Source organism: Dendrobium catenatum, unplaced genomic scaffold (genome assembly GCF_001605985.2).
Source record: "Dendrobium catenatum unplaced genomic scaffold, ASM160598v2 fragScaff_scaffold_1567, whole genome shotgun sequence".
Classification (NCBI taxonomy): domain Eukaryota; kingdom Viridiplantae; phylum Streptophyta; class Magnoliopsida; order Asparagales; family Orchidaceae; genus Dendrobium; species Dendrobium catenatum.
In genome coordinates, this window is record NW_021320029.1 from 42,568 (window position 1) to 65,299 (window position 22,732).

Here is a 22,732-nt window from a genome sequence, read left to right on the forward strand (position 1 = left end):
AGATTTTCAGATGTTGCATGTATATATGGGGACTGAAGATAAGAATAGTATTCTTTGGTGTTTGCGTGCGGAGGCAATGAAGGTAGATGGGAATAGAAATGAAAATGAATTTTTTTTAATGATAGAAAATGGAAATACGTGGAATCTAAATTTTTTTAGGAAAGTCGCCACCTTGTTATTGCACATTTTCTCCAAATGCATTTTCATGAAGTAAGTTGTGAAAAGGAAGTTGGGAGTTCGAATGTTGTTGGATGACCGCCTCGTGATCTTGAAGTTTTTAAACCTGATTGATTGGTTTATAGTACAAGTTTCATTTCTACTTTCGTATGTCTCACACAAACATAACTCTAGGGATGTATATGCCACCTATTGAAGGGAATTTTATTTGGTCCGGTTGACCGAATGCAAGAAACATCCGGTTGTAGGCAAAAACGCGCCTATACTGAGGTGTATAGGGGCATTTTTTGAAAAAACTCGGTACACCTCTGTATAGGCGCATTTTTTCCTACAACCGGATGTTCTTCTTCATCCGGTCGGAGGACGTAATAATTGTTCCCTATTGAAGGAGCTATAGTAGTGTAATCACCTTTATTTTTCTTTTAATGTTGTAGGTTTTTTTTTTGCTGTTCTATGAATGGGCTTTTTTCTTTATTATTTTTAATTGTACTACATCTCCGTTTTTGAATTAAGTAGTGCTGATTATGTTTTAAATTTTCATATGTTTAAAAAGTATGATTTTGCATAAGATTTCAATATAAATTAACAGAATTAAGTTAACAAAAGTAGTAGATTCAATCAATCACAAACAAAGAGAAAAGGCTAAGAAATATAACATAAAGAGTAAATGGTAACTAAGACAACATCCTGTGTAAACAGATACATATTGCAATATAATAGACCCAGTCAATACTAACAAGCCCCAAACAAAAAATAGAATGTAACAAAAAATAGTATCTAACAACTTAACATTTTCTTCTTGGCTTGTGCGACAAAGCATTAGAACCAGGTGTATATTGTTGGGGTGGTCAAAGAGGTCTATCCCGCAACTCATGCTGCTCCACTGCACCTGTGACTAGCTCTATAACTTTCTTTTTTTTGGGACATTTAGGCCAATTAAGGCAAACTCACACACACAACGCATACACATAGACTCGAACCTTAGACCTCTTAGTTGGAAGCCTAAGCTCTCAACCAATAGGCCAAGGAGAGTTGTGTAGCTCTATAACTTTCGGTGCTTTAGTGCATGGAACTTAGTTAGATGTGTACTATGCTGGCGTGGACTGCAGTGTCGGCTGATTAAAGTACTCCTGAGATAGTCTCGAGTCTTCAAACGACGATGGTTCTACAGTCATAGAATGAAGATCTACAATCGATGGAGTAGGAATGAGTGTTGTTGACTTAGGAATGACACTATTGTACATGTAATCAACATTGAGGCCCTCCAAACTAGCATGCTATGAGACATGAAGTGCAGGATGACTAGCATGAATTCATCTATAACAGATATGTATATATCTTGTAATGTTCGTCACCTTAGAAAGTTCTTTATATAAGTTTGTCAAAACAACAACCCCTAAAGAGTACGTGATGAACAAACTCAAGTCTTCAAGCAATGGCAAGTACCTCAGATGTATCTCAGAGCCTGATGTATCTTATAGAATGTAATATTCTAGCAGAAACAAAACATATGCTTGAATATGTTGCCAAAATTCTAACTCATTTAGGTCTATATAAGAATCTTTGCATAAGGTCTATTGCAGCCATCTCAGGGGCAAGTTTTGATTACTTACTGGGTTATATGCTTATTATACGATTTTATATGATTTCAAGTAAAGGTAAAGAGCTTGTAGTTTGAGGCTATATAATGATGCCAGCTTAGTTTTATTTTGAGTTCTTTAGTTTTATGTATTTTTTATAGCCGATAACAACTATTACATATGTTATTTTAGACTTTGTAGTTAAATATAAACATCAACTATTAAAATAATGAAATTTTGTGTATTTATATTTTTCTTGAATAACATTAGTCAGTTTGGTTTGTAAATGAATATTAAGTGTTAATTAAACATATGATATGAAATAAAATTCTTCCACTTTAGATCCTGGGGCATGACAAAAAGATATGACATTGAAACGAACTATTTTAAGAGTGGAGTGCATCCTACTATCATTCGACTGAAACATAACCTACAAGACACCTACATGATGGATACCTACACGGGTATTCATGGATGTACAAATATTCCCATCTATTTGTACAATTGAATAAAGATGTTTAAAATGTGTAGTCTTATTAAAACTTGATCACCTAAAGTCACAATCCTCTCACTAGATCTATTATTATTAAAATAACACTATACATTTTATTTTTAGAAGTACTCAAATGAAAATCTTTAAACTCTAAAATTAACCTCTATAATCCAAAGTTTCTTTCAACTCCATCATCTTATCAATAAGGATAATATTATAAGCAAAAAACATAAACCAAGGTACACCCTATTGCAAATATCTAGTAAATATAAAATCAATCAAATTTTCATTAAATAATCATTTTAGTGAACTCTGATTAATTATTAAATAATAATCCAACATGCTCAAAAATAAATAAATAAATAAATGAGTATATGAATATCTAAACTTAAGATCTTCGTAAGTACATTCGCTCGCATATTTAAAAAAAAAAACGACAAAAATATAAATATTAATAGCTTTCCGATGAACTAAATGTTGAAAATTAATTATCTCAAACATATCCTTAAATCCTTACCCGCATCTTTTTTTTCCATATACATAAAATCAAGAATAAAAGAAATTATATGAAGTAGCGGAGAAGACTAGATAGGATAACCACATATGTATGAATACAATGAAATTCTGTCCTGCCTTTTTTTTTTTTTTTTATGAGATTTGCATACATACCACATTTTATATTATGCTATTTACATATTTAATACACAACTTTAATATTTCAGGACTAACATTCATAGATCAAATATAAATGCAAGAAATAAAATGTATAGGGTGACAAAGAGTTATAGTACTGAAATATAGGAGTAACATATTTAATATTAAAGGATTTACATACATACCACTTTATTTCATGCTATTTATATATCTAACACCTAAAATTTTAATATTATATTCCTACCACTCATATAAAATTTTAATATCAAATATATCACCCATATATTTCATTCTTACCATTATATAAACTTTAATATTTCATTACATGCACTCATATTTGTTCTATAGGTGGTAGACATGTAATATTAAAGTTTTAGGTGTTAGATATATAAATAGCTTAAAATAAAGTTGTCTATGAATGATTGCCATGAAATATTAAAGATGTGGATATTAGATATATAAATAATATGATATAAAATGGTATGTATGTAAATACCTTTTTTTTTTCAGTTGTCGATAGTTCCTCCCAATGCAGAATGTATCTTGCTCTGCAAAAAGCTGGGTTTCTGAAGGAAATTGCTGGGCCTCACATACGAGAAATTAGAGAAGTCGCAGTCACCGGCGACCGGACTGGCGACCGGAGAATCAAGCAAAGGCATGCTGGTATATTTCTTATCAAAATTTGCAATGCATAATTGGTCAGCAACGTTGGGTCTGAAGCTCGGTTGTATTTCCCTGGCATCCAGTTTCCTCCAGTTGATTGATTTAAACCACTTGTGATTCTTTATCTCATTGCTTCCACCTGGTCCATTGCCAAGCCTCCTGATCACTTCCTTTTGCAGCAGCTGAGAATTCATAAAAATGAAGGGTTTCAGAGTATGCTCGTCCAAGTTTCAGCAAGTTTGAATCCATTTTTTGGCTTGGATTGAGCCAAACAAATTAAGAGAAATTATTCTGTGCGGACGCCGTACGCCGTCTGGATACCAATCAGAATGAGCCACAGTACTGACCGTTCTCGATATTGCTGACATGACTCATTCTGGTTGGTCTCCGGATATAGAACTACGTTCGGCATTCGTATAGAATAATTTCTCCAATTTTGAGAAGGGACTTAAGCGGATTGAGCCAACTCAAAATATAAATAATATGTACATGCATATGGAAAAGCATTTTTAAATGTTAAAAAGGGAAAATTTAATGGTTAATTCGAGCTGGATTAAACCGAGTTGATTCAAGCCAGCCCAGCTCAAAATTGAAACAGATCAATCCAAGACCCAATTCCAAGCCAGCTTTTTTATGGGTTCGGCCGGATTTCAAGCCAAACATGGACCAGCTTAAAATTGGAACATTCAAGGCCCTACTTAAGGAAAAAAAAGTTATTATGTGCGGACATCGAACTCCGTCCGGAGACCAACCAAAATGCGCCACGTCAGCCCCTCGCTCGGTACCGCTGAAGTGATGCATTATCATTGATCTCCAGACTGAGCTCCGGCCTCCGCACAAAATAATTTCTCCTACTAAAGGGTTACTAAAATAGAAAACGTACTCCTTTTAGCAGAGAGTGGGCTTCAGTGGACAAATAAGCTGGAAGCTTCATCTTTTCTTTCACTATTTTCTGCTGAATTTTATCTCGATTACCTCCAATAAATGGTGGCTGTTAATGAGAGCTAAATAGAGTTGGATAAACAGTAAAATAAACACTCTATAGCTAAAAGCAGTGGTAGAAATACCTATTACCTTTCCTGTAAGCATTTCAAATAAAAGAACTCCAACGCTCCACCAGTCAGCAGCCTTGTCATGGCCTTTCCCAGTAATAATCTCCGGTGCCATGTATTCTACAGTTCCACACATAGAGTTCGACCTAGCATTCTCATCAAATTCCTTCGCAAGCCCAAAATCCGTCAGCATCACCTAAGCAAAAAATAGAAATCATTCAAGCTACACAAGGGGAGTAAACAAGTCAAGCTTGAGATTGACTAAATATTATGAAAAAGATAAGAAAAATAATAATAATAATATATTATAATAAAATAATATGAATCACTTGGTATAAAAAATATTGTTTGCATATTTTTAACAACTTTATACTTATTTCATTTTAAATTTAATACATTTTAAATGTACTTTATATTCGCTTATTTACATAAGCCAGCTCATAAGTTAACCAGTAAAATCGGAACTATCTCAAGCTAATCCAAACTTAGCTTGTCATCTCATCTCATAAGTTAACGAGTAAAGTCAAGCAAGCTCAAGCTGACCCAACTTAGCTTGTCATCTCATTGAGCTAAGCCTAAGCATGACCATAAGTCAGCTTTGACTCAATTAAACCCCTAATCCACAACAAATTATTCTGTGCAGAGTTCGGACGTCGTCCAAATGCCAATAAAAATACGTCACGTCACCCCAAAAGTGTACCGCGCTCGGTATCGAACACGGTACCGACGCTCGGTACCGAGCTGTACTGAATGGTTCTCCAGCCCGGTGTCCACACAGAATAATCTCTCCTAATCCACAAATACAAAGCATTTAGGGTTTTGCCATAAAAGGAGAGAAGGAAAATACATGGCCATCAGCATCCAGAAGGATGTTCTCAGGTTTAAGATCTCTGTGCATTATCCCATTTGCATGAAGGTGGGAGACAGCAGAAACTATCTCAGCTGCATATATTCTTGCCAAGTCCTCCCTGTAATAATTGAAATAGTTAATTTCTATAAACGTGATTATTTTGATGCATTTAACTAGACCAAAAGGAAAGGAGGCAACACCTGAATAAACCATGATGATACAGTTGAAAGAATAGGTGTCCCCCATTAACAAAATCTAGCACAAGGTATAATCGGTATTTTGTCTGGATATTACATGCAAGAAAGAAAGTTAGATTGAAATGATACTTCAGCATAAACCAAATGAACACTCTAATATGGTAATCATAAATAAATTTCAAACATGTGAAAGAAAATTAGGATGCCGAACACCGTCCGGAGACCAACCAGAATGAGCCATGTCACTCATTCGCTTGGTACCGCAGCTCAGTACCACTGACGTGGCACTGATTGGTCTCCGGAAGGCATTCTGCATCTGGCCTCCGCACATAATAATTTCTCCTCGATATGTGTCCAAGTAAGTTGAAGGGTCAAAGAGACAAATTCAATATATGCTTACCAACGTCAAAGATCCTACTGTTCTAGATGCCAGCCCAATATACTAAAGGAATGCTTATTTTGGTGAAAACATGATTTGAAATAGAGTTTATGAAGTATAATTTTAACAAAATTTAACTTAATAATTCATTCTCTAAATATGACCAATTCGGCTGATTTTAAACAAAATCAGCAAGAGAATTAAGTCCTGCTTTTAAACAAAACTCAAGCACCACATCACAATACTGCTACAAACAAGCATGGTTAAGTATAAATTTGCTGAACTGCAGCAACTACAACCTATTTCGGCCATCAAGATTCAAAATAACATTGTGCCAAATGGCTAAAGAACCATACCTGAAAGGAATATCTAAGCTGGACAATAAATGGATGGTCAACTTTTGTCAATATATCCCTCTCCGCTTTCATGTAAGCGGCATGATTCTTTTCAATTATCTTATCCTTTCTCATAACCTTCATTGCAAATATTTCTGAAGTGCCTTTTTTCCTCACTTGAAAAACTTTGCCGAAAGCCCCTTGTCCAACAAGTTTCAATACTTCAAAATCATCAAGTCCTACTCCTGAAACCTCCTCTGTTTGGTTATCTTTCTCTACAACATCATTAGTGCATGCCTTCTCTTGGTGAACATCAGTGTCAATTGTGGAGCACTCTACAAGATCCAGTAAGCTGTTTTTTTCAAGTGAAGTGAGCTGCAAAAGCTGGCTAATATGAGATGGCCCAACTAGAGCATGCGACCTGTTTTGAATGACCATTGGGGTATCATAATTTTTAACATCAGAAGTTGCTCGTGGGACAAAATTATCTGAGGTGGGACCAAAAACATCAGAAAAATCTAAGTCCTCATGGTCAGCTGAAATAGTATCAGGTGGACCGATCGGTAAAAGTATTTTCATGGTGCAGAGCTTCTGAACACCATTCTTGGTTAAACCAGGTATACCAGAAGAAACCATCTCCAGGAATGATAGATTGGCTAATGGAAAGAGCTCCAAGAATCTGAAGGCACACAAGCCAGTAACTGATCCAGCTAAGGCAAGGACCCTCAACGAATACCAAAAACAGCTGATGAATATGTGCTCCTAACAATGGCCTTTAACAAGTGGAAGTTAACAAAATAACCAGAATATCCCAGGAATCCTGGGAGCAAACCAACCAAAACTCCAGAGCTTTTCTTGTTTCCCGATGCACAGGAAACAGCAGATGCCACTGTACTTCTGGAATACATGAATATCACCTTGTTCTGAGCTGTTAGCAGAAAATCATAAAGGCATTGTCAGTAGCGCACAAAGTAAAAAGGATACTAAAATACGGGCTCCTTTTGATAGCCCAGATGTGCAAGAAAGGGGCACTTCCCACTTTGCCAAAAGGGAAGTCAGGAAGTCACTTCCAAGTGTGTCTCTATTAATAGCATGACACTTATTATTTATTAAATTCTAATATTTGAGCGTTTGATAGAAAGTTAGGATGCTATCCTATTTGACGGATAGTGTTCATTCTTCTTATGCATCTTATACCCTCCTCCCTCTCTCCCTCCAAAGTGTTCATTCTTCTTATATCAGTAAGTCACTTCAAAGTGAAATGTTTCATTGTCTATCAAGGATATGACGCTTCTTAATCTCAATTATTTGAGAGTTAAATAGGGAGTTAGACTCGTATCCTTTCAAAAGGATAGTGTTCATTCTTCATATATGAACCATACCATCGATTAAGCCCTCCTTCCCTTCCTCCAAATTGGCACGCCAAACTTGTCAAAATAGTATTCAGGAAATCACTTCTAAGAAAGTGCTTAATTAACTAAGAAACTTGTCAAAATGGACACCTATGCAACACTAAACAATAAAATAACATTCACTTGCTCCAAATTAACTCAAGCTCTCATAATGAGAAATAAATATATCAATATATCATCATCAAAACCTTCTTCAAGGTTATCTTCTAATGTTGCAGAATAACGACAAAAAGGCCAAATAAATCCATATAAAAATCCAAGCTAGGCGGAGGAATAAGTGTTAATCAGTTTATGTAAAATCATAAAAGTAAAGAATAACACTTCTGGAAAAAAAAAAAACTGTGATCAAATTTACCACCTAGTCAAACTTTTTCTATTGCTGAGGATAAATACCTTATCTCTATTATCACCAACAAAACAGACAGATTATGCATTTTTATTATGATAAATCTAAATAATAGTAGCTTGATTAGCACAAAAAACCTGAACATTTTGTATATCCGTTACCAATCCAGTAAATATAGAGCTAGTTAAAGCTTCAATTGGTACCAGAAGATGTAACAAAATTAAAGCCCTTGGTTTCCTCGATCAATAACAAAACAATAATGACAAATAGAACCAATACAATATAATAAACTGGCAACACAACGGTACAAGGGTGAAACAAATCAAACCGATTAATGCAAATACAAATATCTAAAATTTATTAAAGAAGTGAAAGAAGAACATAAAAAAGGAAGCACTGAATGCGGTATACATTCCATAAAAGGTATGCACGGAAAAAACAAACTCAAATGCATCTCCAACCGAAAAACTCATTTTACACTCCAAAATGCAATACTACTCTAAAATTAACTCATTTCCAACCGAACTCTGTTTCATAACATCAAGAAAGAATATACGCCGTGAACAGTGCGAGTGAACAGTGCGACGCCACCTCGTGCAAAATATCGCTGAATATGGCGTTTGACTGGAGCTCTCGACGACTGCAGACGCTCGTTTGCGTTCGGTTGGAGATGCCCGTTTTTTTGGTAAATAGTTCAAAATTGATTTTAAAAAGTATTTTATAAGCCACGTCTATTGCAATGATTCTCCTCCAACCTTAATTGAAAACATAACATAGATAAAATCAGATGCGCATAAATTGACCTCTTCACACAAACATCATCTCTCTTCTTCCATTTCCCCAAGCTCCATGTCAATGCCCCCTAAATCGCAGCTTGGTCTAGTCGGCTCCATAAGACCAAAAAAAAACCCACAATCAACAATAAAATCCCTCGCCAAACGTCTCCCAGTGCCAACACAACCTCCCCTCATATCCCATCTGCCTAAATAACTCTCACAACTTCCCCATATGCATCCATAAAGACAGAAAACCAGAAGTAAATAATAGCAAACCCTAGCGATGATAAATACAAATAGCAAAGACTACCTAGATCATATCATAGCTGCAAATGAGAAACAACAGCTGCAAGGCGCAACGATTACATAATCAAATTCGAAAAAAAAAAGCCCTAACGGAAGCAAGATCCATAAACAGGCCATAGACCTCAGAAGCAAGATGAAGGCAAAGAAGAAGAAAATCCATGGAAACGAAATCAGAGGAGATTAAAGGAGGGAAATAGAATGGGATTTCTTCTCACCTTGAGAATCAAAGGAGCGACGATTTTTCCTGAAGGAAACCGGCGATCTGTAATTAGCGAATTCTTTCAGGAACTACTATGAGGCCGTTATAAAGACCCGAAGGCGAGCCGATACCGGGCAATGGACGTGTCGGTAGTTGTATGGGTGGTTTGTGGCGCAGCAGGGCCCGCTACAGGGAAAATTCCAGCACGTGGGAATATATTTTATAAGAATATGCGCGGGACAGAATTTCATTACAATAATGAATTTTAAAAATTCCAATTTATTTTAAAATAAATATTATTTACGATTAATTAATTAATTTTTACGATATATTTGTCTTAAAATAAATTTATAAATTTGAAATTCATTTTAATTAAATTTCAGATAAAATTTCCTAATTTTTTTTACTGTGCTATACATCAAAAACAGAATTGATAATTCTAATTCATTTATAAAAAATTAAAATTTTGAGGGTTTATGATCCACTTAAAAAGTTTTTTTTTTTCTAATTCACTATAGTATGCTAAAAATTAGCTAATACCAATAAATATGTCAGGCTTTCAAAATTATAAAAAAAATTATTTTTTATCGACAAACAATATTCTATTATTATGAGCTAATGAGGATAAAAAAATTAAATAAAAAAACAAAATAAATTTTAATCTTTTATGATTAAAATGTTAAAGTTCATAACACAACTAAGATTAAAATATCATTATGTCAAAATTAAATATATCTTATTTATTTTTTTTAACTCCTTAAAATAAATTAACAAATATATATAACTCATAGTTAAAAAACAGCCTATATGTTCTCCTTCATATCGCTAGCTGATATCTACATCACCAATATCTCCTTACCCCTATTAGGATCCCGCCTTCTTGCCAGACCTCAGTGGAAGGCCTTCATTCCCTGGGTCGCACCGCTGGTTATGCGACCTCTGTATTCACTCGCGGTGTTTTATCGCCTCATTTTCCAGAAGTGATCCATATGTCAATCGAGAGCTACTACCCGTCGGAACTAATGCAGGACAAGACATCAATGCTTACGCAATGGGGCAGCAAGTTCGATGATATAAAATTCTCAGCATAATACGCAATTTCTCCTTCAAAGATCTAAATAAAGGAAGCTCTCACACATGTTGGTCGACATGTGTGCATATTCGGAGTAATTTCAATGTTTTCTTTTCACAAGAGAGATTTTTTATGAATAAGCAAATGCATAAAGCCTTTTCTAACTAACATATCCTTAAAATTTGGACCTTTTTTAATAAAACTATTTTAACAAAAGTCAAAAAAAGGTTTTTTTAGAACTTGTAAAAAAGGAACTTGCACGTTGGCCCATGCAGGTCTCGAACCTGCGACCTTCGCGTTATTAGCACGACGCTCTAACCAACTGAGCTAATAGGCCATCTGATTGTATGTTGCAATACATTATTTATATAGATATTAAATTTTGTTATTCCATGAAAACTTGCTCCGTTTTAACACTTGATTGATGTCACCGTGTAGAATATATTACCTGATATTTTATTAATTTAATTATTAGATACTTTCATATTACTATTAATCTCGTCACATGTTATTTACTTTAAAATATTTTTTTAGTGAAAATTTTTACTTAATGAGTTAGCTCAAAATGTTTGGACAATATGGATTATTATGAATCAATTTCAAATTTTGAATATAATTGCATTTATTCATTGATAGAATATATGCGTCTTGTGTCAGTAGCTGATTGAAATTATTAGTTGAATACTTGATGTCCCAATGAATTTCTCGATGTGAGAAATTATATTAAGAGAATTGCATACACTATTATTGCGAGGGTTGCCATTTAATTCCTTGATAGTATCTTCTTCGTCCAAAGAAAAATTATCTAGCTACTTCAAACATCTCTCTGAGCATAATAGAACATTTCTTCATATACTTGGCATAATTGTAATTTAGATTAATTGTGAAGTTACTCTGTAAAGTGCAAGACAACCTTATCATTTAAATCCTAGCCCTCCTATCGACAAAATCTCAAAAACGCAAACCCTAATTGTTTTTATAATACACATAACTCTATTCATTGATATCCTCCCTCAATGAATAGTTATTATAACATCATCTTTGCTAAAACCACAAGGTGGGTGCATGGGTGCTTTTTAAGCTATTATAAATCTTATGTATATTGTTTCTTGTATTATTTGTTCTATATTTACACTAATTCATCATGTCATGCTCTATACATAATAACTCAATATAAATATTTCTCTTTCATTCATTTCAACTTTCTAAGTAGAAATGAATGTCTCTTATTATTCATTTGAGTAAGTGATATAATTTTATTACCTCCCAAATCTTAATGTCTCTTCAAGTTAGAAAATAAAGTTGATATATAATGACACTTTTAGAGGACATATATTCTGACTCTTATGCCTGCCAACAGACATATTCGTAAAATTATGATCCTTATAACTCCCAACATACATACTTCAGATAATTTTGAGAATAGAATAATCATTTAGCACCAAAACAGGTCCTTAGGCACCAGAATGTGCATTTAGCACGAGAGTGTATATTTATCATCAGAATTAGGGGTGTCAATATGTGACACGACCCAAAATTTCGACTCGAATCCGACCTGAAAATTTCGGGTCAGGGTCACCCCGGATCGGAAACGTGTCGGGTTCGGGTTCAATAATTTAGTCGGTTTCAAAAATTGAGTCTGGTTCGAGTTGACCCTTTGACACAAAGTTGACCCATTTTTGACCCGAAAATCCGAGATTAACCCATTTTCGGCTCTCTTTTTTCCCGGAGAAGTGGAAATTGACCCATTTTTTTACCCGAAAACTAACTTTTTTTTTTTTCACGACCATAGGTCATTCGAGTCATGTCGAGTTGAACCGGACCCGAAGCGGGCCGGGTTCAGGTTCCAAAAATTGACTTGTTTGCAAAAAATGTGTTGGGTTCAGGTTGACCCGAATAGTGCCGGGTCAGTTTCGAGTTCGACCCGAACCCGACCCATGACCCAAAATTGACACCCCTAATCATAACTGAACTTCTTTCATCAACATCTAAACTCACCTGAGTCACATAATTTAATCAGATAAATGCATAATTCATTACACTACATTAATTAAAATATAAATGAACTCATTTCAAAATTTCACAAAATTCTATAAAATTAGGCACCAAAATAAACTATTGTGCATAGATTTACTCTTTAAAATTGTTACCAAATTAATAGAGATTATCCAAAATACTATTTAAATACTTCAATTGTATCACAGCTTTTTTTTTTGAGTCATTATTATTTTCTAATCAATTAAAATAGCATTATTCCCAACATTCCAACTTCCAAGTGTAAATTTTCTAGAAAAATACCTAAATGTTCATAATAATTGTCTCTATAACATATAAAAAGTTATAATGTGAAAGTTTTGCAGATGTAAAGTTGTCCTCATTTTTCAACAGTGAAAATATAAATTAAGCAAAAAAAACTCTACAATTTTTTTTAAAAATTAAGATAGGCAAAAATGTCACCTACCTCAATCCGAGCAACCTTCAAAAACTGAGTCATTAGCTTAAAATGACCTGAATCAGCTCAAATCCACCTTTCTCTCTCTAATATTCTCTCTCTCTAGCTAGCAACCACCTTAGGAAAAATGAATGAGATTTTTTAATTTGGAATATAATATTTTCTTATTAAAATTGAGCATAGCGTTGCGCTGCCCGACACGACTCTAGCTACCTTAAAGAGCCCACAGCACTGCAACTTTGCCCCATCACCGCCACGTTGATTTATTTTCCAAATTTTTCGAGATCATAGGCCTCAAAGCGCCACCAACCTCAACGCTGCAACGACCGAGGGGAAAATTCAGACATTTCAAATATGGAAATAGACCCCCGTGACCCATTTCAGAACACATGTAGACTATCACATGCTCATAGAACATTCCCACATATGAAAAAGGGTTCAAATGCAAAAATATAATGATTTAATTTATTCTAATTGAGTCAAAATGGATTGATGTAGTGCAAGAATGTCTCTAATCAAACACCCAAAATACTAAATCTATATATGCAAAATAAAAGTTTTTAATCCAACACATTCTTTAATGTAAATTTAGGACTTGCTAGCTGATCTGAAAAACTTCTACTCCATATATTTTAATGAACATACATTCAATATGTTAGCGAGAAGAATATAAACAAAAACCTTCAAAATAATAAATTATTATGTAAATTTTCAACTGCTAATTAGAAAAAAAAATAATTTACTAAAAGATTTAGAACATTCTATATACAAATTTAAAGACATGAAATAACTCATTTAGAAAATCATATATGATGAAAAGCTGATGAAATGATATAGTTTACGTGTTACCTTATGTACTATTGCGACTTAAGGCTAGCGAGGGACTGCGCTTGGAGTGTACAAGCTTGAGCAGATGAATATTGATGGAAAATTTGATGAAATATCATTTTTTTTATAGTGAGCTTTGAAATTCATGATAGACTATCATATCTTTAATAATGACAAAAACACAAATGGAGGCATACACAAGGAGAATAGTATTTTTTTTTTCAAGAGGTTTATGGGGTGGGTGACTCTTCTAGATCAGCCGAAGATTAGTGAAATCCTGTGAAAACTATTTGGCAAGATAACTACTAAATCCTGTGAAACTATTTGGTAATATAATATAGGATTTAAGACGGTTAATTTATTAAAAATTCAAATTTAAATAAAAGTTATTTATTAATTTAAGTTATAATTACCTTCAATAAGTTACAATTGTAAATAATATAATTAGAAGCTAATTTAATTATTAAATAATTCAATTGTATATGTAACTATTATTCAAATAGCTTTTATTTACTAAATATACTATTAATTATGCAATTAATTATTTAAGTGCCTTATTACTAACTAATCCGCTGAATCATATGATGTAATAAATATGTGATTTATGATAAAAAGGGAAATCAAATGTTTTAATTCACCATGAGATTTAAGATGTCCATTTTTTCTATTTAGCAGTATTTAACGTAAGTTCGGTCTCAAATCCAATAACAAACAACCACTTAATCTTACAAAATTAGACTACCATAATTGATAAAAAGAACTAATAAGATGGAGAGATGTTTCTTTACTTAAAATATTAATTTTTAAATTTGTACAGTTTGATATAAATATTATATATTTATCTCAAAATAAATTACTCTTGAAATAGACATCTGGATTTCTATCGTACAATTGTTGCTTCTAATCTGATCGCTCTCAGAGGCGAGTCGGCCCATCGTAACCGACTCAAATTCTAGTGGAATCATTTTCAACGGGGCTAGACCCCGTGGTTTTCCCCCTTTCAAGGGTTTTCCATGTAAAAAATCTTATGTTCTATGTATGTGAGTTGGATATCTGTACATAGCTAGGACGTACAATTAAAACTCTATCTCCGCGTATATTTAGCAGGATTTAAGAATATATATATATTATTTATCATTATACACTTAATAATGATTTTTTGTTCTAAAAGATGTAAATATTATTGGAAGTTCATGAAAATGTCAAAGGTCAAATAAATTCTTGCTTACTATAGGCTATAAAATAGGAAGAATTATTTTGTGCGGACACCGGATGACGTCTAGTGACCAATCAAAATGCGTCACGTCATTTTTTTGTTTAATGCTGGTATTCTTTACCGCTGTGTATTGGGTGACGTGTCAAGTTCTGATTAGTCTCTGAATTGCCCGATGTCACAAAATAATTTCTCACCAAATAGATCATTTTTAATGATTAATTTTCCCTCGTTGCTTGCAAAGCGATTCAAATAAGTTTCTAACCCTAAACATACAGCTACTAATCATCATAAATTCGCTTAAAATAAATTAATAAAAAAAAATTTGCTTTAAATAATAATAATAAAACAAAATAAAATCACTTTTTACTTTTAGAAATATGCCTCGCGCCTCTGCCCTTACTCGCAAAACTCCGTCACTACCGCTTGGGATGGTGGGCCCCACATGGATGTCATGCCGCCAAATGCCGCCGTCCGACGAAGAAACCGCGCCCGACGGCTTTCTTCGGCTGACCCTTTCGATGCTCACCGCTTCAACAGCCTGTTCTATAAACGAGAGAGAGAGAGAGAGAGAGAGGATTCTTAGGCTTCTTCGAGTCTTTAGAGGCGGACCAGCTGGTGATCGCCATTTCAACATCGTTCTTTCGATCTGAGTTTGGTCGATTTGAGGGAATCGGTTCTGATCGATTGGTTTAAAAATTGGAGTCCTGGTATGTAGGATTGTTACCTGTTTCACTATGGTAAATGTGTAGCTGCATTTTGTTTCCATTTGAGATGCTGTTGAAAATAGAAATATTTCTGTTGTGGATTGATGTGTTCGTTTGCTTTATTTTTTAGGGGATTTTTGGAGAACTGCCTCTTTAGGTTTATTTCGTTTCAGATGAGAATAGGGAAGTAGTTGAATGATCTTTCTTATGAAGAAGATGATTTTGATGAGATCAGCTTTCGGGGAGGGGAGGCCTTTTTTTTTTTCTATTTTTATAAGTCTGTTGTAGGAAGTAAAAACTGCTCAATTTGTAACGTGAATTATCACTTTTGATATGAGATTTCCTGGTCAAGGTTTCTGTTTAAGATTGTTCTTATAGTGCGAAGTTGTCAAGAGGAGAATCGTGCTCTATGGGGCTGTTTGGCTACAAGTAGGATTTTCTTCAAGTAGGCTTAGTAAATTGATAAATTCTCGAAGTGCTCAATCATGGCAAATGTTTGGTAAAATAGAAGTTAAATGAATGAAATAGAAGCACAATGAAGAGAGTGGTGTAAATGTCTTAAATCGTACTTCCCCATGGATACACTAAATCCTAAATTTAGCCTAAAAAAAAGGATTCAAGAAGGTGGTAGAACTTATATAGCTTAGAGAACTATTTGACAATTTTTAATATAAATTCTAGCTACATCTTGACTAAGGCTTCTCTGGGACAACTTTCTTACTACTTTGTAAAACTGTTGTAGAAAAAGTAAATTTTTAAAATTATTATAGAAAGTAGTTCCATAGTACAAAATATTTTGAAAGCAGTAAAAAAATAATGGTCAAATAAAAATTATGGTTGCGAACTGAAAAATAAAGCAGTAAAAAAGCTGGCCCAAATAAAGCCTGAATCTTGTAGCCAATCAACCCCTATACATATTTGTTATTAATGACTAATTAGATGGATTTTTTTAAGGTTAAGCTTGAGAAGGGATTAAGTTGGGTGTAGTCAGATAAGTAGTGATTAAGGTTTTGTTTGAGACAACTTTTATACTGTTTTGTTTTTCAAATTGCAGGCCCAATTTCTATCTGGCCATTTCTTTTCATGTCTTTCAAGAAATTTTTTTATGCTAGAAAGCTACTTTCTATAACAACTTTATAATCACCTTTATAAAAAGTTGTGGCTATCCCAAATGGACCCTAAGCTGCTTTATCAAAATGTAGGCCAAAATTATGAGATTGGCTAATTATTTTTTAATTTAAGATGTTGATTATACATAGTTCAAATTATTCAACGTTTAAAGCAATAAGTAATTTTGAGTTCAAAATGCTGATCATCTCCTTTTCTACCATATATGAATAGGCCAGACTAGTTTTTGCAACCAACTTCTTTGTCTTTTGATAGAAAAAAATAGTCTCTATTAAATAAGAAACGCGTTAATTGAATTTAACAAAGCATATGCACATCTTTAGCTGAAACTAGCTCCTTCCATTCTCTCTTATGTTAACTTGTAGAGCTTAAATTTTATCCTATGAAGAAAATGCTTTTTACAATTTATTGAGGGTGGGAATCTCCCTCCTAGGAGTTCAGAGTGAAGCCTTTGAAAGGTTTCTAATATTTGTGGATTATTTTATTATGTGTATTTTGCTAGGTTGGCTTTATTGATTAGAAGAAATAGTAGCTGCAATTAGTATCAACTTATATATATATATATGAAACTTGAATCAAAATCCAATTTATGTTTCTCTTTTCTCGTTTCTTTGCAGAATCAGAAGCTTTATTTTTGGGAAATTATGGTATAGGTTTCTTTACAGACCTCTTAAAAAACTAAGTAGGATGGCAGCTAGTAAATCTCATTCATGGTGGTGGAACAGCTATATCAGTCCAAGAAATTCAAAATGGTTGTCTGAAAGTCTTCAAGGTAAGAGTTACAAAGAATATCAATTATATTTATTTATTGACAGGCTTCCAGAGGTGGTATATTGTGTATCATCTAATTGAAATGAAATTCTGCAACTTTCCACTTATTAATTTAAGACTTAATATATTATATTTGATTGATCTACATGATTTTTAACGACATTGCATTTTTCTTTTTTTGCTTTAGAGACTGATCGCTTGGTTAATGCAACGCTGAAACTGATTGAAGAGGATGGTGATTCATTTGCAAAAAAGGCTCAGATGTACTACCAGAGGCGACCTGAGTTAATTGCCCATGTTGGGGACTTTTACCGCATGTACCGTGCGCTTGCAGAGCGGTATGATCATGTAATTAGTGATATCTCCAAGAATATTCCCACTGAACTCCAATCTCAAGGTTCAGTTAATGGTTCTGAATTTGGCACAGAAGCAACTTCACTATCTGTAACTTCCTCCCCAGACCGAACATCAGAACATAAGCTGAACCATCTCAAGCCACATTGGAAGTCTTCTAGCTTTGAATTATTCCTTGGGAATGGGGAAAGATATGATCACTCTAAAAAGGGTTGTGATGAGTCATCATCAGAATCTAGTTCTTACTGTGATAATGGCAATGTTATAGATGATTTTGAGAACTCTTCTAAGCTGGAAGAAAGGATAATTGAATTGGAGCAAGAGCTTTGTGAAGTAAGGGAGAAGCTTCACAAATATAAGATTGGACACGAAGAACAGTGTGAAGATTTGGTTAACAATGAACATTTAGATTTATCTTTAACAACTTCATCCTTTGATAACCAACCTGTAGTTGCTAATAAGATCTTCATGGAGTTGGTGAAACAAATTGAAAGATTTCAAGCAGATTTACCGGATAGTAAAGAAGAGGTTGAAAATCTCAAAGATGCAATGGAGGCTGCTGCTAATCAGTTCGAGATTGAAATTTCGTGCAGGAACAATATTATTATTAAGTACAAGACATGGCTTGATGAGGTATTGAAAAAGTTTGAAAACGATGAAGCTGAGCAGATTTCAGAACACAGATCAAGCCTAGAGATCAAAACTGTGGAGCAAGAGGAAATGATTAAGGAACCGAAGGCCTTGGCGACACAATCTTCTAATCAGCTTCTAGAAGAGAAGTCTTTGCTGGAAGCTAAAATTTCCATACTTATGGCCTCAAGCAGTTCCTACCAGTCAAAGATTCAGTTTTTTGAGGAACGGGTAAAGCAGTTAGAAGCTGAGAATAGTGAAGTATGCATGGAGAGTGAGAAGCAGATAAGTGAACTAAATCAAAATCTTTATAAATTTAAGATGAAAATTGACATGTTGACATTAGAGAAAGAGGAGCTCAATTCTGAAGTGATCAGGCTTATTGAGGATATTGAAACTTGGGATGATGAGTCTCGTAAGATCGATGAACAACTGCGTGAGCTGCAATTAGAGCACGAGAAGCTAATCCAAGAAGTTGAGGATGCACGAAAAGCCTCAATGGAGCTAACAAATAGAGTAAGGGAGCTTGAAGAAGAGGTGGAAACGCAGAGGGGAGTGATTATTGATTGTGCCGAGGGGAAGAGGGAGGCTATCAGGCATCTTTGCCTCTCTCTGGAGCACTATCGTGATGGGTACCAGCAGCTACGGCAGATTCTACGGATGAAATTCAAAGGCCTGCAATCATAGCTAAGTAAAAAGCTTTTGTTTGGCGTTAAAGCTTCCATCTTTGCACCTGGTACTTTCTTCTACCTGGTTAATGTAGTTTCTTCTGAAGGAAAAGCTGAGCAGAAAGTTCTTTTGGTTGCGTTTGTCTGAGCATATGTGGGTTGAAAGTCCTGTCTGCTTTGTATCAACCTATACTTTTTTGAAGGAGAAGCTTATTGTTATTTGAAGCGGCGGTCGCAGTGGCTCTAAGATGAAACTTTGCAAGATTAGAAAGGATTTTAGGCTTCGTTTGGGACGGTTTTTTTATTGCTTCTTGAAGCAGCTTTTTAGTATAAAAATTAAAATTTTTTTACTAAAAAGCTGCTACAAGAAACAGTAAAAAAGCCGTCCCAAACAGAGCCTTAATGAGTTTTCTCGCATGTTATCCGGAAAGATCAGTATTTCATTTCAAAAAGGTTTGTTACTCGTTAATATCTTCATAGTTGATTTTGGCAATGCTGAGTTTTTATATGAATAATTCAATATGTTGGAGGGAAAATTATTACATGTGGCGTCTGGATTCGTTCAGAGGCGAATCCAGACGTGCCACGTCACCCGGGACCCGGTGCATTCAGGCGACATGGCGTCTTCGAACAGTCCGAACACCGCACGTAATAATCTAATGGCTCTTTTTGGCTGCTAATGAAAGAGTGCTATCTTGGATAGATTATAAGAACAGAACCATGAGCCTGCTGTGATGAGAAAATGAGAGGGGCGCTGAAAGGAAGAAGTAAAGCTAATTGATACAGAGATGATTCAGCTCATGGATAAAGGCATGACGTTTTGGCTGGCTGAATTTAGAACAAAAGAAGAGAGACCAATGATTTAACTTCTGCTTAGTTTTGGATGGCTTTTTTGCTATTTCTTAAATAATTTTTTAGTGAAAAATTTGAAATTTAATTTTATGTTAAATAGATTTGAAAATTATTAGATTTTTTAATTAGTATAATGCAAACTTTTCATGAATGGCAGTAATTTTAAAATAAATGTAATGATTTTCAAGTCCAATATATTATGCATATATATTTTTTCATCTTTGAATCTGTGTTATAATCATTTGAAGATGTTTTCATGAATTATTTGGTTAGCATCGACCATGTAAATCAAGGTTTTGTTTTGGACGATTTTTTAATTAAAAAATTTATAGTTCAAAACATTTTTATTCAAAAAAGTTCTTTTAGAAAGCAATAAGAAAGCAATAAGAAAACCGTTCTAAATGAAGCCTAAATGGATGTTAATATTTTATTTTCTTACCGTTTTAAATTAAAACATGAAAATTAAACCGATGTTAGTATTTCATTTTCTTGAATTTTAAAAATATTTTAAATTATATTGAAATTAAATAATAAATGAGTGCGAAAATAAAAATGTAAATATGCCAAATGAAAAGTATAAATATAAATTTTTTTAATACTTTTAAAGAATAAAAATACTAGATTGTTGAGATTATAAATGGACAAATTATGAATGAATATGAAAATAAATTGACAAAGGCAAAAATATGAATATCAAATTAAATATATGATCATGGCGGCACTCGATCTAAAATAATATATATATATATATATATATATATATATATATATATTATTTAAATCCATTGTGATCACCCCTCACCAACCTCTTGTCTGAGAAGGAAGATAAAATGGGATAGGAAGGAGGAGAGAGAGAGAAGTGAGAGAGGATTTTGGATGCCAAGGAGTTGCATTCATTTGTTGGGCCAATTAAGGAGTTTGTAGAGCACGAGATAGACTTCTAAACACCTATATCTAATTTTAATTCTAGTTGTTTCATAAAAAACTTTGAATAAAAATATAATTTTCTTGAGTTTTATGATATTTTCACGTGTAACTTTTAGTATGTTTGTGTATGCTTTATTCTGAATATTCCGATAATAAGAAATTGGATTTTTGCATGTTGGTTTTCTCTATGTTTATTTCTATACATATTAAATAAATGGAGGCATTTTGTGTTATCATAATAATTATATAAAAGGCTTAAAATATTATTTTGGGTATTTCTCTAGAATTGTGATTAGAATGCAAATTGTACAGTGAGTAGGTTATTTATATATGCAGTGTGGCTTATTGATGGCAATTATGACACTCCATAATCATGTGTGAACGATTTAATAATCTACTATTACATATATTATTCATATCATGATATTGGAGGAGTTCTGATATTTCATATGTGATAAGTACACACTCTAAAATGATACAAAGGTCATGTATGTTTTGTTCTGATTCTGACCCCACTTGCTAAATATGAGTGTGAGAGTTTATTTTGTTATGTCATAGCCTCATTTATTGTATGCAGGTATGAGAGATTAAAGGGAGCTATAAATATAAGTGGAGTTATAAGGACATGTGAATCATGCATTACATATTCTGAATTAAGTTCAATTAATATTTAAAACATATTTTTATAACTCTGAAATCTCTCTAAACACTGATAAAATAAGAAATGCAAGTGTAAGTAAGATTTTGCTGGTCATTATTCTTTAACATCTTTCGTATTTTTCTAATAGTACAAGTGATAATTCTAAAACTAAATGCACTCTAATAATGACGAGAAAACTACTTTTAACACTCTATGTATCCATTAATGAACATTAGAAAATATTATTATTAGCAATTTAAAGGGTTGTTAATATATTGAAAAGCCCCGCTAAAGTTCAGCTGAGTAAAGAAGGACAAGGATAAGGTCATCTAAGTCAGCTACTAAGGTATTTTTTATAATTCAATTTTAATTTCTTTTAATGTATGAAATTTATGTGAACTGGATTATTGTATATATATATGAGTTTTGAAGAATGGAGATGATGTGAGATTTATATTACTCTTACATTGGATTTTATAGCCAGCTCTGATTTATTCTGCTTGTGGTTGTTTTAAAATTTAGGTTTAGACATTCAATCATTCCATTAGGTCATATGATATCACAGATATAATGAAATGAATATTGAATATGATGGTAACTATTATGTTACTAGGCAATATATATGTTGTGAAATATGTACACGCAATAAAGGCTAGCTAGCTACTATGATTTAAGTTTATAGATAAATGTACATTGCTTATGAGGGTGGACCGATGAGCTTTCCTTCAAAATATGGTTAATAGTGTGAACTCAATACATGACATGGGAGGCATGAGGGGACATAGTATGATTATGTTGATTGACTACCCCTACACATTATGCTATATAATTGTTTATATAAATATGCCATGATACAAAACATGATACAATATGTAAAAACATCATATTTGTTATGACTCCCAAGAAGACTTTTTTTTTTTTTTGCTTAATATTGTATGTCTATGATGCTAAGATATGATATTTTATATGACACGATATGATCTCACATGATATTAATGTGCATAAATACACGCTATGATGAAACATGAATACTCTAAAATTTTATCTTGCATATTATTTCATATACATGTC

At 33.4% G+C, this 22,732-nt stretch overlaps 2 protein-coding genes and 1 non-coding gene across 6 annotated transcripts; 1 reads left to right on the plus strand and 2 right to left on the minus strand.

Moving 5' to 3' along the window:
• Window positions 1-1,225: 1,225 nt before the first annotated feature.
• On the minus strand, window positions 1,226-9,538 carry LOC110102903 (serine/threonine-protein kinase AtPK2/AtPK19-like). 3 transcript variants are annotated; one of them, XM_028700655.1, is made up of 8 exons: window positions 9,436-9,538; window positions 6,402-7,308; window positions 5,670-5,752; window positions 5,467-5,587; window positions 4,642-4,815; window positions 4,451-4,558; window positions 3,404-3,749; window positions 1,226-1,365 (listed from the first exon to the last, which is right to left on the minus strand). In XM_028700655.1, the coding sequence occupies exons 2-7, from the start codon at window positions 7,014-7,016 to the stop codon at window positions 3,411-3,413; spliced, it is 1,440 nt and encodes a 479-aa protein (XP_028556488.1). In that variant the 5' UTR covers window positions 7,017-7,308; window positions 9,436-9,538; the 3' UTR covers window positions 1,226-1,365; window positions 3,404-3,410. The 3 variants fall into 3 exon arrangements, with proteins under 3 accessions (XP_028556488.1, XP_020687072.1, XP_020687071.1); XM_020831413.2 differs by having other exon boundaries at window positions 1,230-1,363; window positions 3,401-3,749; XM_020831412.2 differs by lacking the exon at window positions 1,226-1,365 and having other exon boundaries at window positions 2,719-3,749.
• A 1,216-nt stretch (window positions 9,539-10,754) lies between these two features.
• On the minus strand, window positions 10,755-10,828 carry TRNAI-AAU. The gene has a single exon. It is a non-coding gene; the product is annotated as a tRNA-Ile (tRNA).
• Window positions 10,829-15,378: 4,550 nt separating this feature from the next.
• LOC110102895 (protein NETWORKED 4B) lies at window positions 15,379-19,757 on the plus strand. Of its 2 annotated transcripts, XM_020831402.2 has the most exons (3): window positions 15,379-15,694; window positions 17,437-17,591; window positions 17,778-19,757. In XM_020831402.2, the coding sequence occupies exons 2-3, from the start codon at window positions 17,507-17,509 to the stop codon at window positions 19,259-19,261; spliced, it is 1,569 nt and encodes a 522-aa protein (XP_020687061.1). In that variant the 5' UTR covers window positions 15,379-15,694; window positions 17,437-17,506; the 3' UTR covers window positions 19,262-19,757. The 2 variants fall into 2 exon arrangements, with proteins under 2 accessions (XP_020687061.1, XP_028556483.1); XM_028700650.1 differs by lacking the exon at window positions 15,379-15,694 and having other exon boundaries at window positions 17,452-17,591; window positions 17,780-19,757.
• The last annotated feature ends 2,975 nt before the right edge of the window (window positions 19,758-22,732 follow it).

Coding starts and splice junctions, on each gene's coding strand:
- LOC110102903 (XM_028700655.1), bottom strand. CDS start 7,016: ATGGTTTCTTCTGGTATACCTGGTTTAACCAAGAATGGTGTTCAGAAG. Junction 5,588..5,669: donor TATCATCATGGTTTATTCAG/GTGTTGCCTCCT, acceptor CAATTATTACAG/GGAGGACTTGGCAAGAATAT. Junction 4,559..4,641: donor TTGAAATGCTTACAGGAAAG/GTAATAGGTATT, acceptor TCTCATTAACAG/CCACCATTTATTGGAGGTAA.
- LOC110102895 (XM_020831402.2), top strand. CDS start 17,507: ATGGCAGCTAGTAAATCTCATTCATGGTGGTGGAACAGCTATATCAGT. Junction 17,592..17,777: donor GTTGTCTGAAAGTCTTCAAG/GTAAGAGTTACA, acceptor TTTTTGCTTTAG/AGACTGATCGCTTGGTTAAT.